At 35.1% G+C, this 26,284-nt stretch overlaps 1 protein-coding gene across 1 annotated transcript in view; it reads left to right on the plus strand.

Moving 5' to 3' along the window:
- LOC140452071 (epidermal growth factor receptor kinase substrate 8-like) overlaps positions 1–7,181 on the plus strand; it is a 109,661-nt gene extending 102,480 nt beyond the window's left edge. Inside the window, exons 9-11 of the mRNA XM_072546119.1 lie at positions 718–968; positions 3,969–4,142; positions 6,888–7,181. Coding sequence (XP_072402220.1) covers positions 718–968; positions 3,969–4,142; positions 6,888–6,959 — 497 coding nt within the window. The 3' untranslated portion in view covers positions 6,960–7,181. The remainder of the gene's footprint in view (positions 1–717; positions 969–3,968; positions 4,143–6,887) is intronic.
- Positions 7,182–26,284: the final 19,103 nt, after the last annotated feature.

The raw sequence follows: 26,284 nt of genomic DNA on the forward strand, positions 1-26,284 counted from the left end.
AAAATTTTCATATTTATTTTTACGGCATTCGGTATTATAGTCGATCCCCTCCCCTTTTACGAAATCAATTCCCAAAAGAGGAAAATTTCAAATTTAGTTTTTTTTTTTAAACAATATTTGGAGACTTTTTCTGTTCAACCTTTGTATTACAAAAGAGTTTTTGATATACCTACTTCGTCCATAAAATTTTTTTAATTTAATTATTAATATAGTGCCCACTCATAATTTCAACCATTTAAAACTTAATATTATCCTATTTCTTTAATTTGTTTGCTTTTTTAGTTATTCGCTATCTTTTCACTTCTTTAATTAATTCTTTACTGTCTCACTTCCCACAGTCTTTTTTACAAAACAGTGGGTATTTTTTCTTTCTAATCTTATTTTCATCTATCCCCAGATTTTTTCATATATCTCTTACTTTTTCATCTAGACTAAATTAAGGTTAAAACAAGAAGCAACATAGTAAGTTAAGTACTGTTTTACAGTTCTTCATAAGCACGCTAAATATCGCAGTTACTGGCTGGTGTTTTAACGACTAGGATTCTCATTTGTAGTATACGCAAAATTAATTGAGAAAAAATATTTTTTCACTGTAGTTCATTGATGCTTTTCATGCTCCGATTTTTTTTGCAAAAATAAGCTTGTGTGTGTCAAATCAGCTTTTGGGACCATTTTTATACAAACTAGATATCTATACTCATGGTATTATTTCTTTAGAGGTCCAAAATACTCCTCCCCCTCCTCCTCCACCCCCACCAGCTCCTGAACCACCCAGTCAACCTGTAACTCCACAGCCTTTAAAGAGAACTCAGTCCAGGCAGTCGCTAATGTCCACGAAGTCAAATGGAGATTTGCAAGAAGAGCTAATCAGCGTGTTAACTTTAGTCCGGGAGAAAAATAAGCAAAGGCATTTAGAAATCAAACAAACACCAGAAACTTTCATTGATCAGAGATCTAATCCAACTGAGGTAAGTTTGTGTTTACTATTAAAAAAATTGTTTTTTCAAAAAGTAGTAGTTGCTGAGTATATCTAGATAAGAAGAATTGGTGAATGCGGACGTAATTAGAGGTCCAATTAATTTACTGCTGTTATCTTTGCAATCTTTTTCGTTTTTTACTTGTTTTATACATCAATCATCTTATTGTACATCTTATATTAAGAATTACACTCGGGCCGTTAACATATCTAATATATATAAGCTCCAAGACAACACCTGATAGAACTTTTCTGTACTCAAGATTTGCCTGTAGTGCGCACATACCGTATAAAGGCAGGCCTATAATCTCTCAGAGGTTATAGCTTTCTGAGTCATCGTTCAGGTAACGATTTTTTCCATATGCCATGCATTCCTATGTTCATAATGGTGTTTTACCTACAGAATTACCAGCTTTCTGGGCCATATCTTCTCTCCATGTTCATTCTATTCCGTCAAGTCGAGGCGGGCGGTGCTGTCATGCACTGCAGTGCGTCCATACCATACCAAGTCTATCATTGCTCAGAGTTTCCAGCTTGCTGGGCCATTGTTAAGGTAATGCTTTTGTCCATGTGCCATGCATTCCCATAATCATTATTTTGAATGGTTTTTCCTGCGGCTGTTCACCCAACTGACTATCGATTTGATTTAGAATCGAATGGTGGTTGCACGTTTTATTCATTTTATATATAAATACAAAGCCTCCTTTTTATTCCGCTCAAACCCAGTAAAAATAACACCCAGAATCGTCGATTTGTTGTTGTTTTCATCATCAGTACGTAAACGCTGCCTACATTTTGAATAAAGTTTTATCGTGTACAAATATTCATGCAAGGTAATCAATACACGCATTCTTATATCTTTTCTAGTGATGTGGCAACATCTACACCAGTAATTCTTCTTTTTCATTGCTTTTGTTTTGGATGTGGCGTTTTTATTTATTACCCAAAGCTCTGAACCATATTTCTATCTAGCAATACTTTCTATGATACTTTTGTATATCCTAATTTTTATATTTTGAGTGATGTGGTTATACCAGAGTATACTATTCGGTTGACGTATTGTAAATTACATTGACCAATTTTGGGTAGCTATTTCTTTTGTATTCTGACCATAGTTTGTAATGTAACACCGAGATATTTATAGCTACCAATATTTTCGATTTGTGTGCCTCCTAGGTCTAAGTACCACCCTTCACTTTCCACTACTACATACTCTGTTTTTGATAGATTAATTGGCAAACCCAACTTAGCATATTCTTCATCTATTTTTCGCAACATGTAGTGGATATCATCTTGATCTTCTGCAAGTATTACTTCGTCATCCGCAAAATGCAAGCTGTACAGTTTATGATCTTCAATTTTAACACCCATAGGTTCACATTTTCTTTTCCAAATATCAAAAACCTCCTCCAAATAAATCTTAAAGAGCGTGGGTACAATGCAGCAGCCTTAACGAAGTTCTTTGGTCACCTTTATCTTTTTTGTCACTGTTTGTCCAATCTTCATTGAACTCGTCATATCGTCATACAACTCTCTTACAGCATGAATGTAAATCGGTGGAATTTTCTTGTCTTCTAGTACCTACGAACGACAACTTTGCTAATGGGAGTATCAACATACAACGCCTTTTGAAGATCAATAAATACCATGTGTGTCTCCATATTGTGTTCCAAGCACTTTTCTCTTGTTTGTTTTAGACAGAACATATTGTCTATTAAGAACGACCAGTACGGAAGCCACTTCAGCGTCTTCCCAACAATTTTTAATTCGGCTTTTAGTTATCTTCCCGTACATTCTACAAATTGATTGGGTTACACTATGCCCTTGGTAGTTCTTACAATCCTTTTTGTCGCCTTTTTATCTAAAGATTGGGGGTAGCTTTTCACCTCTCAAGAATAAATTAAAGGTACAAGCGAAAATCCAAAATAGTTTGTCAGGGCCATATTTAATCAGTTCCATATCTACTCCCACTGTCAATCTGGTCCAGGAGTCTTCTCATTTTGCATAACTTTGACGTATTTTTCCTCGGTTCTTTTTCTACATGGTCCACCAATGAAGATTTTTCCGTGTGTTTGTTTTAGAATGCCCTCCCAATATCGCTCATGACTCTCTTACTTCCAGTCCTCTACAGCCCTATGAACTGCAAGCTTTTCGGTATTCTCAGAGTGACAGCTGGTTCGTTTGATTCGTTTGATCCTCTCTTTGCAAGTTGATCCCCTTTTTTCATTGCCTTCGATACCCTGATGTCTTGGTATTCAGACAAGCTCAACCTTGATCCGGTCTCCCAGTTTATTAAGTTTTTTGATGCAGTCCCACATCAACCTACACGTCAATTTCTGACACGCCAGTGCCTTCAGTGCCAGGTTTCATTTGACTTTCAGACAATATATGGATCTGCTCCTTTTCAAGAGCTCTCTCATTATTTACTTTTGTACATTTCATTATCGCATAAATCTCCGCTTGAAAAACGGTGCAGTTCCTCTCCAAACCAAAGCTTTCGCTAATTCTTGGATTATTGGAATATATTACTGCCTCCACACCCTCTGTAGTTTTGGATCCCTCTGTATACCAGATCTTACCCTGTTGGTTATGGTACTTTAGAGTTCTGTCCGGAATAGACATTCTATATAAATTTTTAAAATTGTATTTTTTGTCATGAGATCTGGTTTCTCATTAAAAATGTCCTTCGCCACAGTTCTTGTGGTGCTCATATGCTCTGTCCCTTCATTGCAAAGTTTCAGTGATTGTTTTATTCTGTATCCTCCCAATTTTGCTTCTCCTTATATTATCAAATGTAAGGAAGGCAGACCTAGTAGAGCCTCCATAGCTGCTGCTGGAGTAGTACGCATGGCACCAGTTATCCCCATACACGCAAGTCTTTGCACCTTGCTGAGTTTGGCTTTTGCAGCTGTTTGTTTTTTTAAAAATATTTTGAATGGACTTGGATATTACATTATTTTAACTTGTAATTAATAATTTTTCTTGGTTTTAGATTCAAGAATGGTTGGATGCTAAAGGATTTAACGAAAATATCAGAAACAAGTTTAAAGGTGTTAGCGGTCATCAAATATTTGATTTTAACAAATCAGAGCTAGAAAGGGTCTGCGGAAAAGACGAAGGAAAGCGGTTAGCTTCACAGCTAAATATCCAGAAATCTATAAGTGGGGTAAGTAGACTTATTTTACGAAAAAATGTACTCTGTCTTTTTTCTATGCATATTTGGACGTAGACGAAGAACATCCATATTTGGACTTAATCTGCTCCCGTGGTTAAGTGGATTAAGTATTTATATTATATACTAAGTTCTAGGAGGAAAAAAGTAAACAAATATTAAGAATATTGGCCAAAACTAGTATATGTCCGTATTTTCAATACCTTTCAAACGAGATATCACTTCCCATAAGGTCCCGTTTAATGATCGGTCACAGTGCTTCTCTAACGTCATCTATGACTATTACGTCACCTGTTATGACTAGTTGAGAAGCCTACGTCCATTTATTTCCTCCCTTCAAATTTCACTATTACAAATATATAATCTTTCAAAAGATATGAGGGGGAGTAGACTTTTGACAAACACTGTATACTCGTAATAAAGTATGTAAAGTTGGTTTAAAACAATAAAAATATAAAACACATAAATGTTAGCGTGTTTTCACACCATGCTGAACACTGATGGCAAACTGCTAGAATCAACGGAAGACAAACTGAAAGAATGGGAAAACTATATTAAAATTCTTTTTCACGACATGCAAGAAGAACCAAGATTGGAAAATAACAACGAAGGGCCAACAATTCTGAAATCTGAAATCATAAATGCAATTAATCATCTTAAAACAAATAAAAGCCCAGGTCCAGACGGAATATACCCAGAAACGTTAAAATTAATTAGCGAAGAAAATATCGAAATATTTGTCCTTTTATTCAATCGCATTTATGATACAGGTAAAATACCCCAAGATTGGCTGGAGTCAATATTCATCCCACTACCAAAAAAGCCAAACCCACAACACTGCAATGAGTTCCGTCTGATAAGCCTTATGAGTCATGCAGTAAAAGTCCTACTAAAAATCGTACATAATCGTATCTATAGAAAGTGCGAAACAATCATCGGAGACGATCAGTTTGGATTCAGAGCCGGCATGGGAACGAGAGAAGCCCTGTTCAGTTTACTAGTTCTCGCCCAAAAATGCTACGACCAACAGAAAGATATATTTATATGCTTTATAGACTTCGAAAAAGCATTTGATAAAGTAAGACACGACCTACTATTAGAACGTTTGCAAGAAGTCGGTTTAGATGGAAAAGACATCAAATTCTTAAAAAACTTGTACTGGAACCAAAACGCCAGAGTTAGGATCGAAGGTTCCACATTCGCAGAAGTAGAAATTAGGAGGGGAGTTAGACAAGGATGTGTTCTGTCGCCTCTGCTGTTTAATTTTTACTCCAAGTTTCTATTTAAAGAAGCAATGGAGGATTCCAAGGATGGAGTCAAGGTGAATGGCGTAAATATCAACAGTATCAGATACGCCGATGATACAGTGTTAATTGCGGATTCCGACGTAGGTCTACAACGACTCATCGACAAGACCAACTCGACCTGTGAGCAATTTGGTATGAAAATAAACAATAAAAAAACCAAAGTGATGTCAATCCGAAAAAACCAAAACGTACCTCAACCTTGCACAATAAATGGGCACATTTTAGAACAGGTCAATAGATTTAAGTACCTGGGATGTTGGATCGATAGCAGCCTAAATCCTGATCTAGAAATAAGATCGAAAATAGAACAGGCCAGAAAATCTTTCGAAAAAATAAAAAAACTGCTTTGTGATTCTCGAATAAAACTCGAAATTCGACTACGTTTATCAAAATGCTACGTCTGGTCGACTCTTCTATATGCAGTTGAAACGTGGACCCTAAAAACATCAACCGTAAATAAATTGGAGGTCTTTGAAATGTGGATCTACCGGAGAATGCTCAAAATTTCATGGACATCGCATACCTCAAACGAAGAAGTGCTGCATAGAATAGGCAAGGAAAGATAACTTTTTAACACAGTAAAAGTTAGAAAAACATCATACCTAGGCCACATACTGAGAAATAATAAGTACCAATATGCCCAACTTATAGTGAAAGGAAAAATCGAGGGAAAGAGAGGCCTAGGAAGGAAAAGACTATCGTGGCTCAGAAACATCCGACAATGGACAGGGCTAAATTTTGAACAGCTAATAAGAACAGCTGATGATAGAGAAGATTTTAAAATTGTAGTAGCCAACCTCCATTGAGGAGAGGGCACTTTACGAAGAAGAAGAAATGTTAGCGCGTATTTAGCAAATACGATAAAGATTATAACTTCTTGAATACATTCACAGCAACCGAAAAAATTTGGCTACGGGGTAGACCACTAAAACAGACAAACAGATGAAAGCAAGAGCCCCCACTCACCCAAATTTACAAATACTAAGGTAGGACTGTAGGTGTCCGTTTGGCCTATCGGATGGTTAAACTCTGTTGTTTGGAGAATAATAGTTTAAAAATCATAGATGTATGGCCTATATTTTATATTCACCAATATCTGATTAGTCTATCTACCAACACACCTTTTGGTTTCACTATTATTCGACCAAGTTCTACTTATGAGTATATTAAAATTAGATTCATTATATCGTTGCATGAATTAGGGAAATGAAGACGTAGGTCTGGTAATGTCTGCAGAAGTTAAAGATGAAATATTACATCAACAATAAAATCAATAAACTCCGAACCGCGAACCTTTACAAAACAGTGGCCCTCCACTCCTTAATAATCTGACAAATGTTTTTGACAAAGAGAGATAGAGTACATTAAAAAATTAGATAGAACTTTTCCCTCACCACTAGTTATACTAATAATCATATACTTTTTTTTTCAGTACCAAACCGTAAGGAGTACCGAATTAAAAACAATTCTGGCAAAAGTACGACAAAAAATGGGAGATATGTAACAGCGTTTTTATATAAAATTGTCATGACAAAGTCATGTAGACTTGTTACAACTGTATCTAAAATATAAATTGTTACCAAAAGTTTTATATATTGTGTAAGTAGTTTTATTTTGTCTAGTCCATATGATATAACTTTATACTCGTTATCGTAATAGTAAGACTTGGAGAGGGCTGTATTTATTCATTATATGTTACTGTTGTTGAATATAACTATGATTTGAATGATATGCGTTTTATTTAACTGTTTATAACCGTTATATACTGTTTATAACTGTATATATAAATATAACCTTCGTACCCGGCGTCAGTTTCAGCTTACAAGCGAAGCAGTAATATCTCCAGAAGATGCCAATCCCTAGTGTTGGCGATACGTCGAGAACTAATCTCAAAAGACAACGGCCTAACAACCCGAACAAACAGTTTAACAAGTTAGACGATGGACGTGAAAGCCTAACGCATTTTAACTGTTTATGCTTTATTTGATATTCAGAGGGTTAAAAAATCCAATTAGTTGCGGAAAAGCTTTACAAAGTGGACCAAACATTTTAATAAGTTTCTATAAACATTTACATTGGAATTAGACTTGAGTCTAAGCGGTAGTCGTACGGTACTGGTTTGTTTAGAAATACATATTATTTTGAACACCTGCCTTTGATAGTTGGGTCTCAAGAGCTTCCTAGTAATTATCTGCGTAACCGTTTTCCAGTCAAGATATATTTTATAGAATATAACAAAACACTGTTAGACAACTAGTTTTTATATAAATAAACAACAAGATTGTTGCTTTCTGTACGTACGACGACCTATATAATATATAAGGTCGCCAGAAAAAGAGTAGAATGTCTAAGTTCAATCTAGAACTCGCTAGTTGCTCCCTTTCGCTTTGAGTATGCATATTATGACAGAAAAATAAGAGGAGTTGTCGTTTTACTTTCAAACGAACCAAAAAGCAAACCCAACCAGTTCTTGTTTAATGTGATATTGTGACCAGACGAAGGTAATCCCTTATATTTTTCCCAACCGGTAACGAATGTTTTATATTATCCTAACCCACAATTAAAAAGTACATTTATCCCCCTTCCCATCCATCCACAACAACAGTCTCAAACGGCCGAATGTAAAACTGTAGAAAATCCAAAAAAAAAGGAAACTGTGGCAGTCCTGATAATCGGGCAATAAAACAAACAAAAATAAATGATTATTGGCTTAATTCTTCTATATTCCAATAAATAAATAAACCACCTCCAATTTTTATTAGTGGTGTCAAGTACACATCACCATTCACTGACTTATTAAATAAGATAGTAAAAAATAATTATGAAATTAAAATATTAAACTTCGATAAGGTTAACATCTTACCCAAAACAATAGATAGTTACAAAATGATGACGCAAGCTATATGTGATAAGAAAACCGAATTTCACACTTACCAATTAAAAATAGAACGAAACTTTGCTGTCCTTAAAGTTGTCCGTAAAGTTGTCCTTAAAAGCATGGTCACCAAGTTGAGAATATATGGAACCTAAAACACTTTAAAACTAAAGCGCCATTGGCTATGTTTTACATGGACATAAAATCAGCTCCCTAATAAAATACTAATCCCCAAGTCAGGAAACCTTCTGACCAAACAACATCATACAGACATATTAGCCTACTCGCTGTTATGGCAAAATTTAAAAGAAAAATTACTTGTAGAGAAAATAGAACTAATTCTGAAAGCAAATCAATTAATTCCTAATCATTAATTTGCATTTAGAGCGAAACATGCCATCATTGAACAAGTCCACCTACATAAAAAAATTATATAAATCATTTAAAGATCAAGAATAGTGCTCTGCTGCCTTTTTAGACATCGCCTAAACATTCGACAAAGTTTGGCACGATGAACTATTATAAAAATTAGAAAAACCTTAACGGACAACATTTCCCTTATCCTCAAATCCTACCTTTAAAATAGACATTTTCACGTAAGGTATTAAGACAAAATCACAACTTTATACCAAATAAGGTCTGGTGTGCATCAGTGGAGTGTACTTGGTACAATCCTTGTACACATGTACACAGCTAATGTTCCCACTGGTAAAAGTATAACCATTGTAACATATTATGCAGATGATACCGCAGATTACCAAGGTAAATTAAAATAAATCTATCCATGTCACTTAAATCCTACGAAGAGGTGCCTGTGCAACTGTGGAATTAAATGGTCAGTTATTGCAACAAAAAGAAAATGTAAAATATCTAGGAATTCATCTGGACCGACCATAAACTTGGAGAACAAATATATTTGCTAACAGAAAGCAACTGGGCTTAAAACTTGTAGCTTAAAAAGCAAATTGTACTGGATGTTAGGTCGTATATCACAATTAACAGTCACTCACAAATTTTTAATTCACAAATTCGTCCTAAAATCGATATGGAGCTATGGAATTCAATTTTGAGAGACAGCATCCCACTCAAATATCAAAATCCTACGATTTCGAAAGATTCCAGATTCCAAAGTACTTAGGATTATCGTAAATACTCTACGGCACGTAACTAACCGTGTTATTGCTCGTGATCTTAAAATGAAATCGAAATGAAAAAGCCCGATTTATATATTTTTATAAATAAATGTACACAAACGTGAAAGTTATAGCGAAAAATAAAATTCTAAACTTCAACTTAACACATTTTAAGTGAAATCGTAATATTTTGTGCAATTACTAAAGGACCGCCCTATATCTATATAATATACTGATGAAGCCGAGACAGCGGAAGAAGAAGAGCAATGGATAGGAGATATCATACTCTACAAGCTACACTATGCAGATGATCAAATTGTAATTGCAGACCCTAAAGAACTTGTTTTATTACTCTCTTTTTCTTTCTCAGAATATAAAAATATAAAGAACAAAAGTAGAAATTATTCAAAAAAATTATGTAAAATTTGTATTGCTTGCTACCATCTATCGCACGTCATTGGAGGCTGAAAATGTTCTAGGGAACTACTCGTCTTTCTATTCACTCTAAAATCGATATGTTGTATATTTACTATTAACTACTAGATGGCTCTACTTATTCAAATTCTGTAATATTTGAATTGTTTAAATTATCAGAAAAGTATTCAACATAAAAATATAGATATATAATTATTTAATATAAAAAGAACATAACTACAAATCATAGCAGATAAGACTGTTATTTGTTTAGAATATTTCAATAGCCACAATTGTAAAGTGTAACCCCACGTTATTTGGTCGCTTGTTAGATAACGTTGGACGGTAGCTTCGCGGGTGGAATTCCTGTGTTGTTAAAAATTCTGAACAATAAGTCCGCGGACCAAGTTGTTAAATCAGTATGTTATGTTGTAAGATATCAAATGCTTATTATATATTAAATTATAATGGGATAGCGAACTACTCGTCTTTCTACTCACTCTAAAATCGATATGTTGTATATGCACTATTAAAAACTAGATGGCACCACCTATTCTATTTGTGTAATATTTGGATTGTTCAAAATTACCAGGGAAGTATTCAACATAAAAATATAAATATAATTATTTAATATAAAAAACATTACTAGGAATAGAAATCATAGCAGACACTGTTATTTGTTTATAATATTTCAATAATCACAATTGTAACCTATAATCCACGTTATTTTGTCGTTTGTTATATACCTATAAAGTTGGACGGTAGCTTCGCGGTGAAATTACTCTGTTGGTGTTAAAAATTCTGATAAAAAAGTTTTTAATCACTATGTTATATTGTAAGACTTCAAATGGTCAGGAAATGTTTCTCAACAGTTTCTCATGTTACCCACAATTTCTACATGTTACCTGTATATTCTTATGTCTGATAATTGAATAAGTATTTGTGTTATTAATAACCATTATTTTCGTTTTTGTAATATTTATTTTAAGTCACAATGCATTTTCTTCCTTAATTACCTGATTTAGAAGTCGTTGAAAAGCTTCCTGGTTGTCAGCAATAATCGCAGTGTCTTGTTGTCTGTATCTTGTAAAGCCTTATCGAAGATATATCTTGAGTAAATAGTAAATCACAACGGGGATAGCACACATTCCTAACAGGCTTATTGTTGTATTAGTATTAAGTATTATATTTATATTACTATCACTCAATAGTTCTTAGAGTCTTGAATGTCCCCTTTATTTTTATACAGTGGTACCTCATGTTCTCCCTCCATGCATTGGGCATTCTTTCTTCCTCATATATCCTACTCATCATTTGTCATCAAACTTCCCTCCCAGAGCCATTCAAACCTTCGAAGGTATTCACAACTCAGGTAGTACTGCCTTATCATTCTTCATCCTATTTAAAGCGGCGACAACTTCATGGTACAGAGATGCAGAGATGTCGGACATCCAGTTTATATGTATTTTATTGACTTTGAGAAGGCCTTTGATCGAGTAAAACATACTGAAATGATAGCCATTCTTCAGCAGGTAGGTATTGATGATAAAGACCTACGCATTATTAAAAATCTTTACTGGCATCAACGTGCAAACATCAGGATTGGTCGGGACACTTCTGAAGAGCTTCAAATACGAAGAAGAGTAAGGCAGGGCTGCATTTTGTCCCCGCTACTATTTAACATCTATTCTGAGTTCGTTTTCAATCAAGCAGTGGATAATGTTCAATGTGGTATAAAAATGAATGGCGTCAATATTAATAATTTGAGATATGCGGATGACACAGTGTTAATTGCAAGCAATTACGAAGAACTTCAACATCTAATTAATAGGATTACCATAATGTGTGATGAATATGGCCTTAAGCTAAACACCGCAAAGGTCGTCAGTAAAACGCCAATACAACCGGAAGTGGTAACAGCTTATGGTGAACAACTGGAGAGAACTAACAGTATCATTTACCTTGGTTGTAATCTAAATGAGAACTGGGACATGAGCAAAGAAATTAGAATACGGATAGAGAAGGCCAGAGCTGCATTCTTTAAGATGAAGAAACTGTTATGTGGAAACAATATTACTTTAAGTCTAAAAATAAGATTAGTGAGATGTTATGTGTTCTCTACTCTTTTGTATGTTGTCGAAGGTTGGACTTTGACGGATACACTTCTCAAGAAACTGGAAGCCTTTGAAATCTAGGTGTATCGGAGAATCCTACGAATAAGTTGAGTGGATAGAGTTCGTAACGAAGTTGTTTTGCATCGGATGGGAGGAAGTCGTCAAAACAGTTAAAAATTGCAAACTTGAATATTTTGGCCATGTTATGCGCCACCCAGAGAGATATAATATACTCCATTTAATAACAAAAGGCAAGGTAGACGGAACAAGAGGGCCAGGTCGAAGAAGAACGTCATGGCTTAGAAACCTGAGAGATTGGTTTAACAAATCCTCTGCATCTCTTTTCCGAGCTGCCGTCAACAAAATTACTATAGCCAATTTGATAGCCAACGCTCGATAATTGAGCTTCAGAAGACAACTTCATCTTGCGATATCTCTGGTATGGAATTATCATGTGGAGTCGCACAATCTCTGTCTCTCCTCTGGTGTTCTTCATTTAGCCATTTTCTGAAGTACTAATACCATTTTTGCTTTATTTCACCATCGGATCTTAACACTCCTCCATCCGCACTCTTAATCAATCTGCTGCACGTGAGTCAAGTCCTTTGATGACTTGTCCCTTGCTTTAGCAATGCTGTATAACCTTTTTTTCCCCTCAGGTGTATCCAATTCTTCATAAAACTTCACTGTAAAACTCTAAATTTTTAACCATAAAACGTTAAAACGGTAAACGAAAATGTCATAAAATCTTGGACGGTTAGAGGGATGTCCGCTTTATAGTTTTACCGACTTTAAGAGATTATGTTCAAAAAATGTATATGTACCACGTCTATACTTACATATCTTTACTTTCGTTATAGTCATATGAAAGTTGCTAACTATTTTGCTTAGTCAAAAATTTTTTCATTAGAAGAATGGAAGAATGCTTAAAATTTTTTATTTTAGTTTTTGTGACCCCATTTTCACATTTTATTAAAATGTACGAAATATCAATGACCAAATTGCCGTTCCTTGATGAAAAGATGAAGCAAAATTTCTTCATCTTGGTCACTTTATTTTTCAGCTGTAGTAAGGTCAAATTAGCTTTCCAGTCAGTCAATTCCTGAATTAGTATTTTTCATAATACCGATTTTCTGTGTGGTATAGAGTGCAGTGTTATCATCTTCTTCAAAACTCATCTTGGATTGCTTCCATAAATCTAGCCTATTTTTTACAGTAACAGGTAAAACATTTTTCCATGCTGCAACTATCTATATCATAGCACTTGAAAAATCTATTTGCTTTTTCTGCAGTTTCAAAAATATCCTCGGTATCTGTAAAAACCATTAGCGTTGTTATCAGAAGAATTTTCGATATCATTTTTAAATTTTATATTATCCCTTGGTCGAGTGGTTGAAAATGAGACGTAGTACTGGGAGGTGAAAGAGCTATTCGAATATATTTTAATTCTATTTTTGGAACGCAGCATTATCTAACAACAGACGATCATTTCTACCTTGTTTTTTCATTTTTTTTGTCAAAGGTTTTAAGACAAAAATTTATTACTATTGTGGTCAAAAAAAAGGGTGTCAGTTTATGTTTATGAAAATTCAGCATAACCTTAGGCAATTAAGTCTATTTAGAGAATCATAGACAGTTTTGAAATCCACAAATATGCGGTGGGTATCGACGTAAAACTAGACTACTCTATAGTAAAATTAGCAATATACTGACTATACCAGACCCTACCAACGTTGAAAGGGCAGGTACTTGTTCGTGTTACCTCTCTTGCGCAAGAACGCAGAAGGGTCCACGTCGCCTTTCGATATATGACCTTTAGCGAATCCATTGCCCCTACGAGTCCGATACCATTTGAGGGTGGCACGTTGCTTAAAGCATCGCGCGGTTTCACCCTCCCTGTAGCCCCACTTTTGGTCCGTTATCCCCACTACAGGGCGGAAAGGTGAATGCAGGTAGGAATAAGGTTCCGACCTCGCATGTTGACAGGTAGTCGCCGAGAAGCCTACTTCTCTGCCACTCTTGTCCCAATAGTGGGTACGTCCCGCAAACTTACGTCCTCGATGGGGAGAGGACCTGCAATGTTTGCAGCGTGTTCAACCTTACTTTGGTTATGTGAAATCAGAATGGAGTGGAATGGATACTATAAATGCAGACGGGTGACCGTAACGCTGAAGCGCTCTGAGTGAGTTTCTGTAAACCTGACACCTCAAACGACGGCTCTTTACCTCCCATTCCTTTTCATTGGTCGCCTTTTCCGACGGACAGGGAAAAAGGCCCCGGTAATATTCTATCGCCGCTTATCGTACGGTGCCTTGGATGCACAGGAGGTGTAAGTATGTAAGTATGCTATGCATCAGCTTCCAACCTTCCTTTGAACCATGTTGATTCATGTTGATTTACCGACAAACGGTGAGATAGCACGTACCCGCTATAAATAGACAGCTTTGTTCTATCCCAGTGATCTTCTTCTTCACGTGCCATCTCTGCGACGGAGGTTGACAATCATCATGGCTATTCTGATCTTAGATGCTGCTGCTCTGAATAGTTCAATTGATGTGCATCCGTACCATTCCCTCAAGTTACGCAACCATGAGATTCTTCTTCTTCCTACACTTTTCTTGCCCTGGATTTTCCCTTGTATAATTAATTGAAGTATCTCTCATTACGCATAACATGCCCCAGGTATTGCAGCTTTCGTGTCTTGATGGTTTCTAATACTTCCATTCTTTTGTTGATTCTTCTCATGACTTCGTTGTTTGTTACATGCTCGGTCCATGATATCTTCAGGATTCTTCAATACACTCACATTTCAAATGCTTCCAACTGTTTAGCAGTCGACGCGTTAAGTGTCAATGCTTCTATCCCATAAAGCAGAGTCGAGAAAATATAGCACCTTGCCAGCCTAACTCTCAAGTCCAATTTTAGTTCTCTTGCACAAAGTACCTTTCTCATTTTATTGAAGTTTGTACGTGCTTTCTCTATTCGAACTTTGATTTCTTTGGAGTAATCGTTTGTGTGATTAATTATTGTGCCAAGATAGTGGTAGTTTTCAACTTGTTCTAAAGCACTACCGTTAATTGTCAGGCTTTCACCATTATTTTGGGTTTTTGATATCCTCATAAATTTGGTTTTCTTGGTGTTTATTGATAATCCATATTCCTCTCCATACTCAACTATCTTGTTCATTAGCTTTTGGAGGTCTCGGAGGTTGTCTGTTATTATGATAGTATCGTCGGCATATCTAATGTTGTTAATTGGTGTTCCATTGACCTTGATTCCTGCTGTTTCTCCCTCAAGAGCTCTTTTCATAATTTCTTCAGAGTATGCATTGAATAATAGTGGTGACAATACACACCCCTCCTCTTTTAACTTCGAACTCTTCTGATGTGTGTTCATTAATGCGTACGTGTGCCTGCTGTTTATAATATAGATTTGTTATAATTGGAAGGTCATTGTGTTGTATTTGTCTTGCTTTGAGGATGTCCATTAGCTCTTTGTGGCGGACTTTGTCGAAAGCTTTGTTGTAGTCTATGAAACAGACGTACCTATCTTGGTTCACATCCAAGCATCTCTGGATTAGTACCTTAAATGCAAATAGAGCTTCACGGGTACCTACGCCATTACGGAATCCAAATTTAGTTTCTTCAATATCCATATCAAGTGTTTTGTAAATGCGTTTATGAATGATCTTTAAAAACAATTTAAGTGTGTGAGACATCAGGCTTATGGTACGGTGGTCGGTGCATTCTCTAGCATTTTTCTTTTTTGGGAGACTAATGAATGTTGAGGTCAACCATTCGTTGGGTATGTCACCCGATTGATAAATTTTATTAAAAAGCTTTAACAGGACATCAATGTACTCATTTTCTATTATTTTAAGGATATCAATAGGCAGTTGATCTGGCCCCGGGCTTTTTCCGTTTCTGGTATTCTTTAGTGCATACATTATTTCTTCCTTTGTAATTTCTGCACTTGTTTCTCTGTCCTCAAAAGACAAGTCTTGTGGGTTTCCTCTTTCGTCGTCGAAGAGCTCTTCCATATACTCTTCCCATCGTTTTAGTTTTTTGTCAGTCGTTATCATAGTATTTCCATTTTTATCTAAAAGAGTTGGGTTGTGGTTTCTTTTTTGCAGTCCTGCCATTTCTTTAACCTTTTTATGTATGTTGAATAGGTCGTATTTGTTCTGAAGATCCTCTATCCCAGTGATAGTAAACCACAAATATTGAGGGGGAAAACGGTTCTCGTATTTAGATTTTGTCTTTTTCTATTATGTATTTTGTGTGAAAAATCTGTGAGATCCCGGTTTTAGACAGTACTCAGGTTAAAGTACGATGGGCAAGAAAGGGAGAAAGAACTGGAACCAAGAAATTACGAGAATGAAGGATGATACAATAGTCAAGATAAAGATTATCAGGAATATCATCAGACATGGTGAGATAATGGAGAGTGGTCCACTTTAGATATCTGAGTAGTTGGATGGACTGTAGGGTTAAAAGTGACGGGGAAATTTTGACCAGAATAGAACTTAGAATAGAAAGATTTATTAGCTGGCGTTCTCTATTTTGCAGTAGCTGTCTGTTATTAACCACACGTCTAAGAGTATTGAAAAGCTACGTCTTCAACTTTCTTCTTGACAGCAAAAATCAAAAATCTTATTAAAGATTTTTTAAATCAAAAATTAAAAGCGTTCTAGTTGTGGTGATACCATGCTCAGAATCCCGTGGACAGCAGACATATCTAACGAACGTCGGCTAGAGACCATTCACATAATGCTGGAGTTGATCAACATCATCAAAATGAGATAGGTCCAATACTTTGATCATATAATGAGAGGACGTAAATATCGTTTACTACAAGTGATCATTCATGGCAAAATCGAAGGAAAACGCTGGGTCGGAAGAAAACAACTGTCCTCTCTTCGTAATATTAGACAATGGTCAAAAAATGTTTTATCCAGATCCTGACCGAGAAACATTTCATCAGCTTGTTAATAGGACGATAGCCGACGCTTGAAAATAAGAGACAATACACAAAGAAGAAGATGACGTGATAGCTAATCACCGCAAATATTATTAAACATAACACAGTAAACACCACTCATAGACCTAACGTAAAAAGGAAAAGAAAAGAAGATGGAAATGAACTGCATTCATACCAAAACAGAAGAGATAACATAATTTGAGAGGTCTATTTAAAAACACTGCTAAAAGTTCTGTAGTAAAAGAAGCAGAGCAAATCTCTAAAATAGAAAAATAGCAGATCGAGAATAAATCTTGCAATGGATTCGAAAATAATACGTATATAACAATCACTACGCCAAAAGTCTATAACAGGTTAAATATTTCAAATTCTATAGATATCATAGCTTTAAAATATGGAGTTACCTTCAAGTAACTCTAAACAAGTATTTCAGTAGATACAGTTCATTAGTTATAAAAGTAAATGGTAAATGTAAAATATGAGGTTTGGTTGTTTATACCTACTATTATCAAATACTATAAAACAGATAGATAGGCTTTCCCGACCCGTTAATAAAAATACTGCATATATAGCGATGATGATGGCATTTAAGTATCGGCACTCATGTGACCGGTAGTTAACCAAACAATTAAACTTTCAAACTGTTATGAGCGCCAAGATAACAGCGGCCGTTCCATTCGAGCGTTTCACTTTATGATTACAGAACGATTTATACGAATTGCCAGGTTCATTGTTTCCTCTAATTTATGGACTGGACACGGCGTTTGCTTTTGTTACCCTAGCAAAACACGTTTTCAACAGTAATTAGCGCAACAGATTTTGCTGAGCTCTGATACTTTTCTTAATGTTTACTGAAATGTACTTGTATATGTATTTACAGCAATGGTCAAAATAAACGCTGTAGTACCATGAAGGCTTTTTTTTTAATGAGCTTTAGGTCTTCAATTCAAATAAATGCAATTCCTTGTGTAAAACATGATTTTATTGTATTTAAAAAATTTCTTTTACTTAATTTTGTTTTTTTTGTTAATTCTTCAATATATTTTGTATAGAGCTCAACTTATAACTAAAAAAGCCAAAAAATCGTCCTGGTCCAAACACACATTTCTAAAATAAATTCTTCAACTCCTACAAATAAAGTATGGAAAACGATAAAACAAATAGCAGGCTTAAAATATACACCGATATGCTACCCAACTGTTCTTGGTTAATATATTCGAATCGTATGGTCTCACAAAACTCTTCTCGACAACTCGACGTTTAAGTAAGATTTTTTCAGCTCAGAACTCTCCTAAATTCCAAAATTTATGCTTGACTTCTGGGCGGTACTTTCCTTCTGTGAACGTGAACTATAAGACATTTTCTTTAATTACAATTAAGCCAAAACGTCACAAGCCCTGGACTGTCAATGGTATCTGAATATCAGCCAAGAATATCTGTTCACTAATGTATACCAAGAAATTTACTACCAACGTCTCTCTCACTGAATATATCACAAGTAGAAAGAAATATATCTAAAACTTATCAAAAAAGTGTTACAAAAGAAACTTGGTCCGTAATAAACGATCTTCGAAATAAAACTAACACAGCTCAAACATTTTCCCTTTTAAAGCCTGAAAATCTAAATGAATACTGCGTTAATGTGAGTAAAAATATAACATCAACTATTTTGCCATAGCACAATTTCATTTTCTATCTCTCCAATTTAAAATAGGTCTCGAATTCATTCTTTATAAGACTAGTTGCTAAATCTGAACTGCTCTAATGGTTATGGTTATGGTAGATCAGGGCATGGCTCATTTATGAGCCCTTCAGACACTTCCTAAGACGGGTCCATTGTATTACCCCTATAATACTGAATAGGCTTTCTGGGTTTCTGGGGCCCAGGCTGCTCTGGGCTCCCATATCTGCAATGATCAGCAGGGGCTCTAAGTCTGAGCCCCTCCTGCCATTCTGAATGTCTAATCTAGTAACCTTGTGGCCTCACAGAAAGCCACAAGTCTCTCTAAGATTAACTCCTTAACTATAATTATAACTACATCAGCGGCGTAGGCTTGCGCATATATACAGTCGCTGAAGAAGGATGTCAACCACCAAGCATCACAGCACAGGGGACAAAACTTCTTCCTAAAGGCAACCAAGGGATGCCGACACCCGAACGCGTCAACCGTTTCGGTACGCAGCTATCTGCCTCTGAGAAAGCAGGGCCCGGATCCACCTGACTAAGATGCAGCCAACCCCATGCCTCTCCCAGCATCGCACATCAAATTAAAAAAAGCGCAACTAAAAGCGCCCTTAATATCCATAAATATACCCAGGCTGTATTGCTTCCGATCTAGCACCCGTTCCACCCTGTCGACAGAGTTATGCAGGGCTCCCTCTAAGTACTCCATCGCGTATGAATCGGTCCACCAGTCTCTCTAGAGCCTTCAGAAGGAAGGATGACAGACTGATTGGTCGGAACGATTTAGCAAGGGTAACATCGGTTTTACCCTATTTTTTATTATTATTTTAAGACAGGCCCTAAATATCCTGACCAGTGTGGGGACTATAAGGTCCAAGCCCCGCTGGAGCCCTGCTGGAGCAAAAATAATGCCTTCCTCGCTTGGTGACTTTGTAACCTCGGAAACTAGCGAAACTAGCTTTTGGAACCAGGAATGGGTCCAACGGACGAAATAAGTAAAGATACGATAAGAGATATTGGAAAAGATACAGAAATAAACAAAAAGATAGGTGGGTAAAATTACCAAAGATAAGATAAGATAGGGAACAGGGCGCCACTTAATTTTTTGGGGTTTAAGGAGAAAATTAAGAAACCTTAGAAAAGAAAAGAGATAAGGAAAGATATTTAGGTTCAGAGATCAAACCCAAGAAAAGATATCACAGTTAATTATTGAATAAATTCGGTCAACACTCTACATAAACAAAAAATAAATATATAAGGTATTACACTTACTTACCTACGAAACTTAATAAGCCTGATCTTTCTACTGGTCAAAGGTATAGTTATATTTAAAGGTAAAAAAGCAAATATATCAGAGTTATAGTTATATCAGGGAACTTTGTTAGGAGTCGACAAATAAAATACATACATGAAACAATAACAATATATTAAACAACAACAAAATTATGACGCTGCTGAATGCAACACAAGTAATAAAAATACACCAACAACTATAAAATGGTGGTATACATATAAAAATAGGCAGAAATATAATTAGAAAATATCTTTACAAAGATATAAGTATAACACAAGCATGCACAAATAAAGTTTTGGCGTATCTCGAGATATTACAGCAAAAAAATGAATAAAAAATTATAACAAACATAACAAAAATTAATAAAATCTAAATTTACAAAAATACAGAAAGATTAAAATAAAAACATAAAAATTTAACCAAACCGCACTTGGTTAAGTCGATTATTTGGTTCGTAACAAAAAAAAATTATAGAATGTTCTTTAATTGACTGCAAAATTCAGTAGCTACTCTCAACTACATTAGAAGACATGTATCAATTTGAGATACGTCCAGATAATGGAAGATGATATGATGCCATACCATGTTACTTGCCCAGATAGGTGAAGATATTAAAATTATGTCAACTTACAGTAATTCCTGAAGACTGCTGCTTTAATTCACTGAAGTTAATACTGTACTGGTATTAAACACTGAATTTAATTACCCTTAAAGGTGCTTTACAACTATACTTAAACTAATATAGTGTAAGATAAAAAAACTCTAATAAGCAAGTGTATACACACTTATAAAGATATTGCACAGAGACGGTAAGGTAGCAGATACGATAATGTGAGTTAGGCGTCTTAACTCGACGAATGCCCACCGATAAGTGACTTCGTTCCTCTAAAATTTTACCAAACTACCCAAGAAAAGGTGAGGGTATATTCCCCCCAAAAATGATAGGCCAGCTGTATGTATTTCTGAGAAGGTAAAAAGTTCTAATTAACATTGAACATAACGGTATACTTCTACCTACAAACGTGATGAAACATCAAATCTCCTAGATTAGGTTTTTCCCGAAAAACATTACAACGGGCGTTCGACGACAATTACCGCATTTATGAAAAAGAGGATTAGCTAAGGATTCGCCAGACCGGCGTCTTTAAATAAATACTTAGGTAGATTCTTCAGTCATATTCCGGTAGTTTTCCAATAAAAATTTCTGATCGTAAACACGACCATCAGCGTATCATCCACATGGGTAAAAGGAAGTAAAATTAATTTAATATATTAATTAAAAAAATGTTACAACTTAAAGGGGGCGAAATCCCTAACAGCACAGCACACTTTCGTATACGATACTACCTTCTTCGTCATCCGAAAATCATCCATTCGCGGGAGCCTAATGTAGTTAGTAGTGCAGTATCATCATCCTTGCCTTCTGGGAAGTGAGCGTCCAAGAGAGTCCTTAAGGCCTCCTCGTCAGTGGAAGATAGCAACTTACATCCGGAGTCGGATCTTTGGAGAGGGCATGATATAGCTTACTGCAGCGGACATGTGTTTCACGCTGTCACAGTAGCCTCTCCAAGGGCTCCTTTTGGACTTCTTAATCAGAGACTTGTATTACCTATGAGCCTGCTTAAAGAAGTCCCAGTGGGCAGGCCGACCAGTCCTCTTGGCTTTGTTGAAAAGAACCCGAGTCAGCCTGCGCTGCCTTTGTACCTGAGGTGTTCACAAGAGGTCAGCTAGCTTCAGATGCCGAATTTGCCGAATATAATTCGGCAAAATTTTTCCCCAAGTTGCGTAAAATGACAAAAGCCTCTCTATATCTGACCATAGATATATTATTACTTAAGACCATATTATTCAGTAGAAGACTTTTTTAATAATCTAAGAAGTCTAAGAAATCACAGTACCTTTATGTACATTTAACTAAAGTATCACCACCATCAAATCTCGAAAGTTACAATTCTTCGGACATATTATGCTAAATGAATCCAGATATGCTCTCCTTTCAGTCATCATGCAAGGAAAAATATTTGGAAAACGAGGTCCAGGAAGAAAAAGAACATATTGGTTAAAGAACCTCAGATTCTGGTACAATACATCATCTGTGCAGCTTTTCAGAGCTGCTGCAGATAAGATAAAGATTGCCATGATGATCGCCAACATTCGTAACGGATAGGCACATCAAGAAGAAACTAAAGTATGTTTATCTATATTTGGGTATCATATGCATCAACTTCAACTTATTAGGTCGTAAGCTTTTATTATGCAATTTGCAAATTATTTAAATTTTGCAATTTGTTGTTTATTTCATTATGTGTTATTTTGTGATATTGACAATTTAAGTAATTTCAGTAAATTGTAATTGCTATTGTTATTTTCTGAATTATAGTAAGCATTGTCCATAAAATTGTACAATTTTCAGTTACAATAAAGCATATTTATATAATTTGGATAGATTAACTTTTTTAACAGTCAGTTTTATGCGATGATAAAAGATACGAAAACTTTTCTATCTGTGTAAAGTGTATTTACCTTCAGGGGTTTAAAAAAGGGCCAAAACCCTCGATAAAAATCATTATCCAATTTAAGAGTTTAATTCATTTAAATTTGTTTCTTATTTGTTCCGATATAGAATAAAGATCTCCCCTTTTAATCAAAGAGCCAAGCCAACCTAATAAACATCGCTTTGCAAATTCGACTCTTTGAAATCTTATCCATTTCTTTTCGTTAAGCGGCAATAAAGTCTACCAGAAAATTGGAAATGGAAATTTAAGTCCTCAGTACAAGATGTGAAATTATAGAGGCTTAATTTAATAAATAAAAGCAAGAGGGATATTCACTAGCATTTCCGCATTGTTGTGTATGGACAAGATAGAAAATAAGTCAATTTTTGATATTAAAGACAGACTAAATAAGTAGTGACTATATGTGATTCAATTTATGCATGATATAAGTGTTAATAACGTGGAAACAAGTCATAAAATTATTTAATACAGTAAAACCGCGATATAACGGACTACTTGGGGGGACGGGGTGTCTGTTAAAGCCGAAAGTTTGTTTTAAAATAAATCAAAAAACTTTTTTTTAAATATGTATGTATTGAAGTAGTATCTTAAACCTGTCTTGATAGTATGCAACATGTTTTTTATGCAGGTGTATTACGGTGTGTATATGTAAAAGTAAATCTTTATTTTATTTTTGATATTTTGTCAGTAAGTAACAATAAATGTTGCTCAATTTATCTATGTCTGACTTTTTATTTATACAAGACGTATTAGATTTTATGAAACACATTTCCAAGAAAACACGTTTTGAATGGTATTTTTCCTTAGCCAGAATACAGGAATCCTCGAAATTAAATTCATGTTTTAAAGTTAATACATGTTCTGTGAGCGCACATGCGTTTATCTTTTTGGTTTTTATGTCGCTGCGATGTGATATTACTCTATTGTAAAAATTACGAGATGATTCTCCGATATACACGTTTTTACAGTTGGCACACGGTATAGAATAAACAATATTCGATGACTCCTGTATTGTGAAAGGATCCTTTGTCTTTGTGTACAACTTCGATACCGTTTTCACATTCTTAGTTGCAATTTTTAAGCCACTAACATTTTTGAAAATGTTCAATAGCTTAGGTGTGAGAACTGGAATATAGGGTAGGCAACCATACGTTATTTTAGATTGTGGTAGCTCTGATGTGTTCTGTGTCAATGTCTGTGTCAGTTGTCGGACCTCATTCACCTCATTATTATGAAAATTTTGGTTGTCAGAAAGTTGCAAAGGAAAAGGAGAACCAAAAATGAGTTTATTCAAAAGCCCTGTAGGATAGGAGTTCTCTTGTAGTATAGATCTCAATTTTTTTAGTCCCTTGTCCCTGAACTCGATGTGTGATAAGTTGATAACCCTAGTTTTAAGGGCCAAAACCAAATTTGTTTTCATCTTAGATGGATGTTGAGAATAAAAGTATATGAAACGGTTACTAAAACAAGATTTACGATACCACTCCGTCCTTAGCATGCCATCACTGCCACGATGTATAAGCATGTCTAAAAACGGAATCATATTATCAGCTTCTCTCTCAACCGTAAACTTTAAGTGTTCACACTGGGCATTAAAAGTGTTTAGAACATCAGTTACTTTGTTTTCATGAAACATAGTGTGCTATATGTACAAATATATTATATGGATTTTTACACATTTATTGATATTTTATACAGAAACTAAGCCCACTTTATTAATAGATATATAACACACCCTATAAGTAATAAACCAAACCTTTTATCTTATTTGACTACTATTTTAACGCAAAAGCAGTTCTAGCCCTATTTTTACGCCTCCGTTATCCATAGTTTACTACTTTTTACCCAGTTTAATGTAGGATTTCCAATTTATTTTAACTGGAACGTAATGTCAAGATAACTTTTATTACGGACGACACAAAACTCACTTCCATTGCCCCCGATGCTCCTAAAAAGTCCTGAGGGTAAAAAATTAAGGACATCACGCCCAACAACTTTACGATTTCGGATGTTTTAACTTTCAGCCATGGTCCATCACACGTGTATGGTCTCCCTATTATTGCAAGAATTTAATTGGACTTTTAATTCTGGAAATTAAGCTTCTGCGGCCTATTTCGCGTTTCGTAGTTTTATAGTGATTACAAAGGTCCTTTCTCGGGGCTGTTTAAATTAGAAGGGTTAAAATATATCGTAAATGGAGTCAAAACATTTATTTTTCTGAATTAATATTATGTTTTTCTCGATATAAAACTCCTATTTTCTGTTAAATAATGGTTTTTATAAACAAAATCTTGTTTACAAATGTACTTTTTTCTGATTCTTTTCTTTTTCCTCGGTTACCTATAAGTTCCGGATACTAACGATCGTCGTAGCTATTTTCACTTTATTGACTGCTGTTATAGGTACTGCTATGTTAATCATATGAAAACCCAAGTCTTATTAACACATAGAGTGCCATGGTGTATATAACTTATCCACCAGTTTCAAGAGAAAAATATCCCCAGTGGCCGTGGTGATCATGCGTTATGCACCAGCTTAGAATTTATGTTTAGCCATGGTGGATAACGGAAATGCACCAAACTACTGACTACCAAACCACTGACCACTAGTGTATATGAAGAGGTTTATAAAGCATATACAAAAAAGGTAGTAAAGTTGGTTTCTGTGTTGACATAATAGGTCTCTACAAATGGTCAAACTTTTTTTCAGCAAAACAAATAGATATTCATATTTTTCATTTAGAAAGAAAAAAACATGTGGCAACAAAAGCCTAAAACTGGCACCGATATTTAGTTTTTTTTGTTTTATTTTTCACTGACTTTCTATCCATAAATGCAACATTTTCTAGCAATTTGTAGCAATTTGCACAAATTTGCCATTTTTCCATGTCATTCAAAGAATGATTTTTGGTTGAAACTTCTTGTGGGACCGTTTCTTCTTGTTTTATCAAAGCTAAAAAGTCGTAGCACGTAGATAGTAATAATTGCTATTGAAATCTGACTTTTTATCTTTTAGGATGTCTTCCCTGAATTTTGTTTTTTTCATTTTATCTTTCGTTACTTCTTGATGTAATATGAAAGCATTAGCAAAAGCAGCATCAAAAATAAGTTCCACAGCCAACTTTCTATACCATTTCATGCTTTTTCGAAGAGAGAAATTGTAAGATTTTTTTTTATCTGAAAAATAAAAGTAGTAATAGTTGTATAGGTACTTCTAATACCAAAACTAATGTAACATGGTTGAAACAATTCGAGTAATACATACCTGAACGATCAATATAACTTTTGTTTGTTGTATTCTATTACTGTTTTGGGTTTTTGGACTGGTCCTCTTCGTTTTTCATTTGTAGCCATATCCGGAATGTACTTAGTATTCATAGGTAGGACATCTCTCTTGTCCTTCCACTTCTCCACAAATATTCCTGTATTGCTTTCTTGCATTATTAGTTGGTATTTTTGTAATTTGGTTGTTATAACTATATCAGGACTGTTTTTGCTGTTTTTGCGTATTGTACCAAGAGAAATGTTTGTTTTTCTAGAAGAGTATAGAGCAAGCTCAACACTCGAGTAATATTTGTCCATACAAATTGTTCGTCCAGCATTCAGCAAATCTGCATTTAGTGTTTGGACTATTTGTGAAGGTACTGTAAGTAAGATCATGATCTCCATCTTCTTTGCCACAATATATTTTAGTGTTATATAGGTAGCCACCATCGACACATACTTTGAACAACTTAAAGCTTGAAAAGATTGGTGGAGTTTTTTTAATAGCTCATTGATTTTGAAAAGTTTATCATTATCGATTTTTTTGAGAGTCCAT

This window comes from Diabrotica undecimpunctata, chromosome 10, assembly GCF_040954645.1.
Source record: "Diabrotica undecimpunctata isolate CICGRU chromosome 10, icDiaUnde3, whole genome shotgun sequence".
Classification (NCBI taxonomy): Eukaryota; Metazoa; Arthropoda; class Insecta; order Coleoptera; family Chrysomelidae; genus Diabrotica; species Diabrotica undecimpunctata.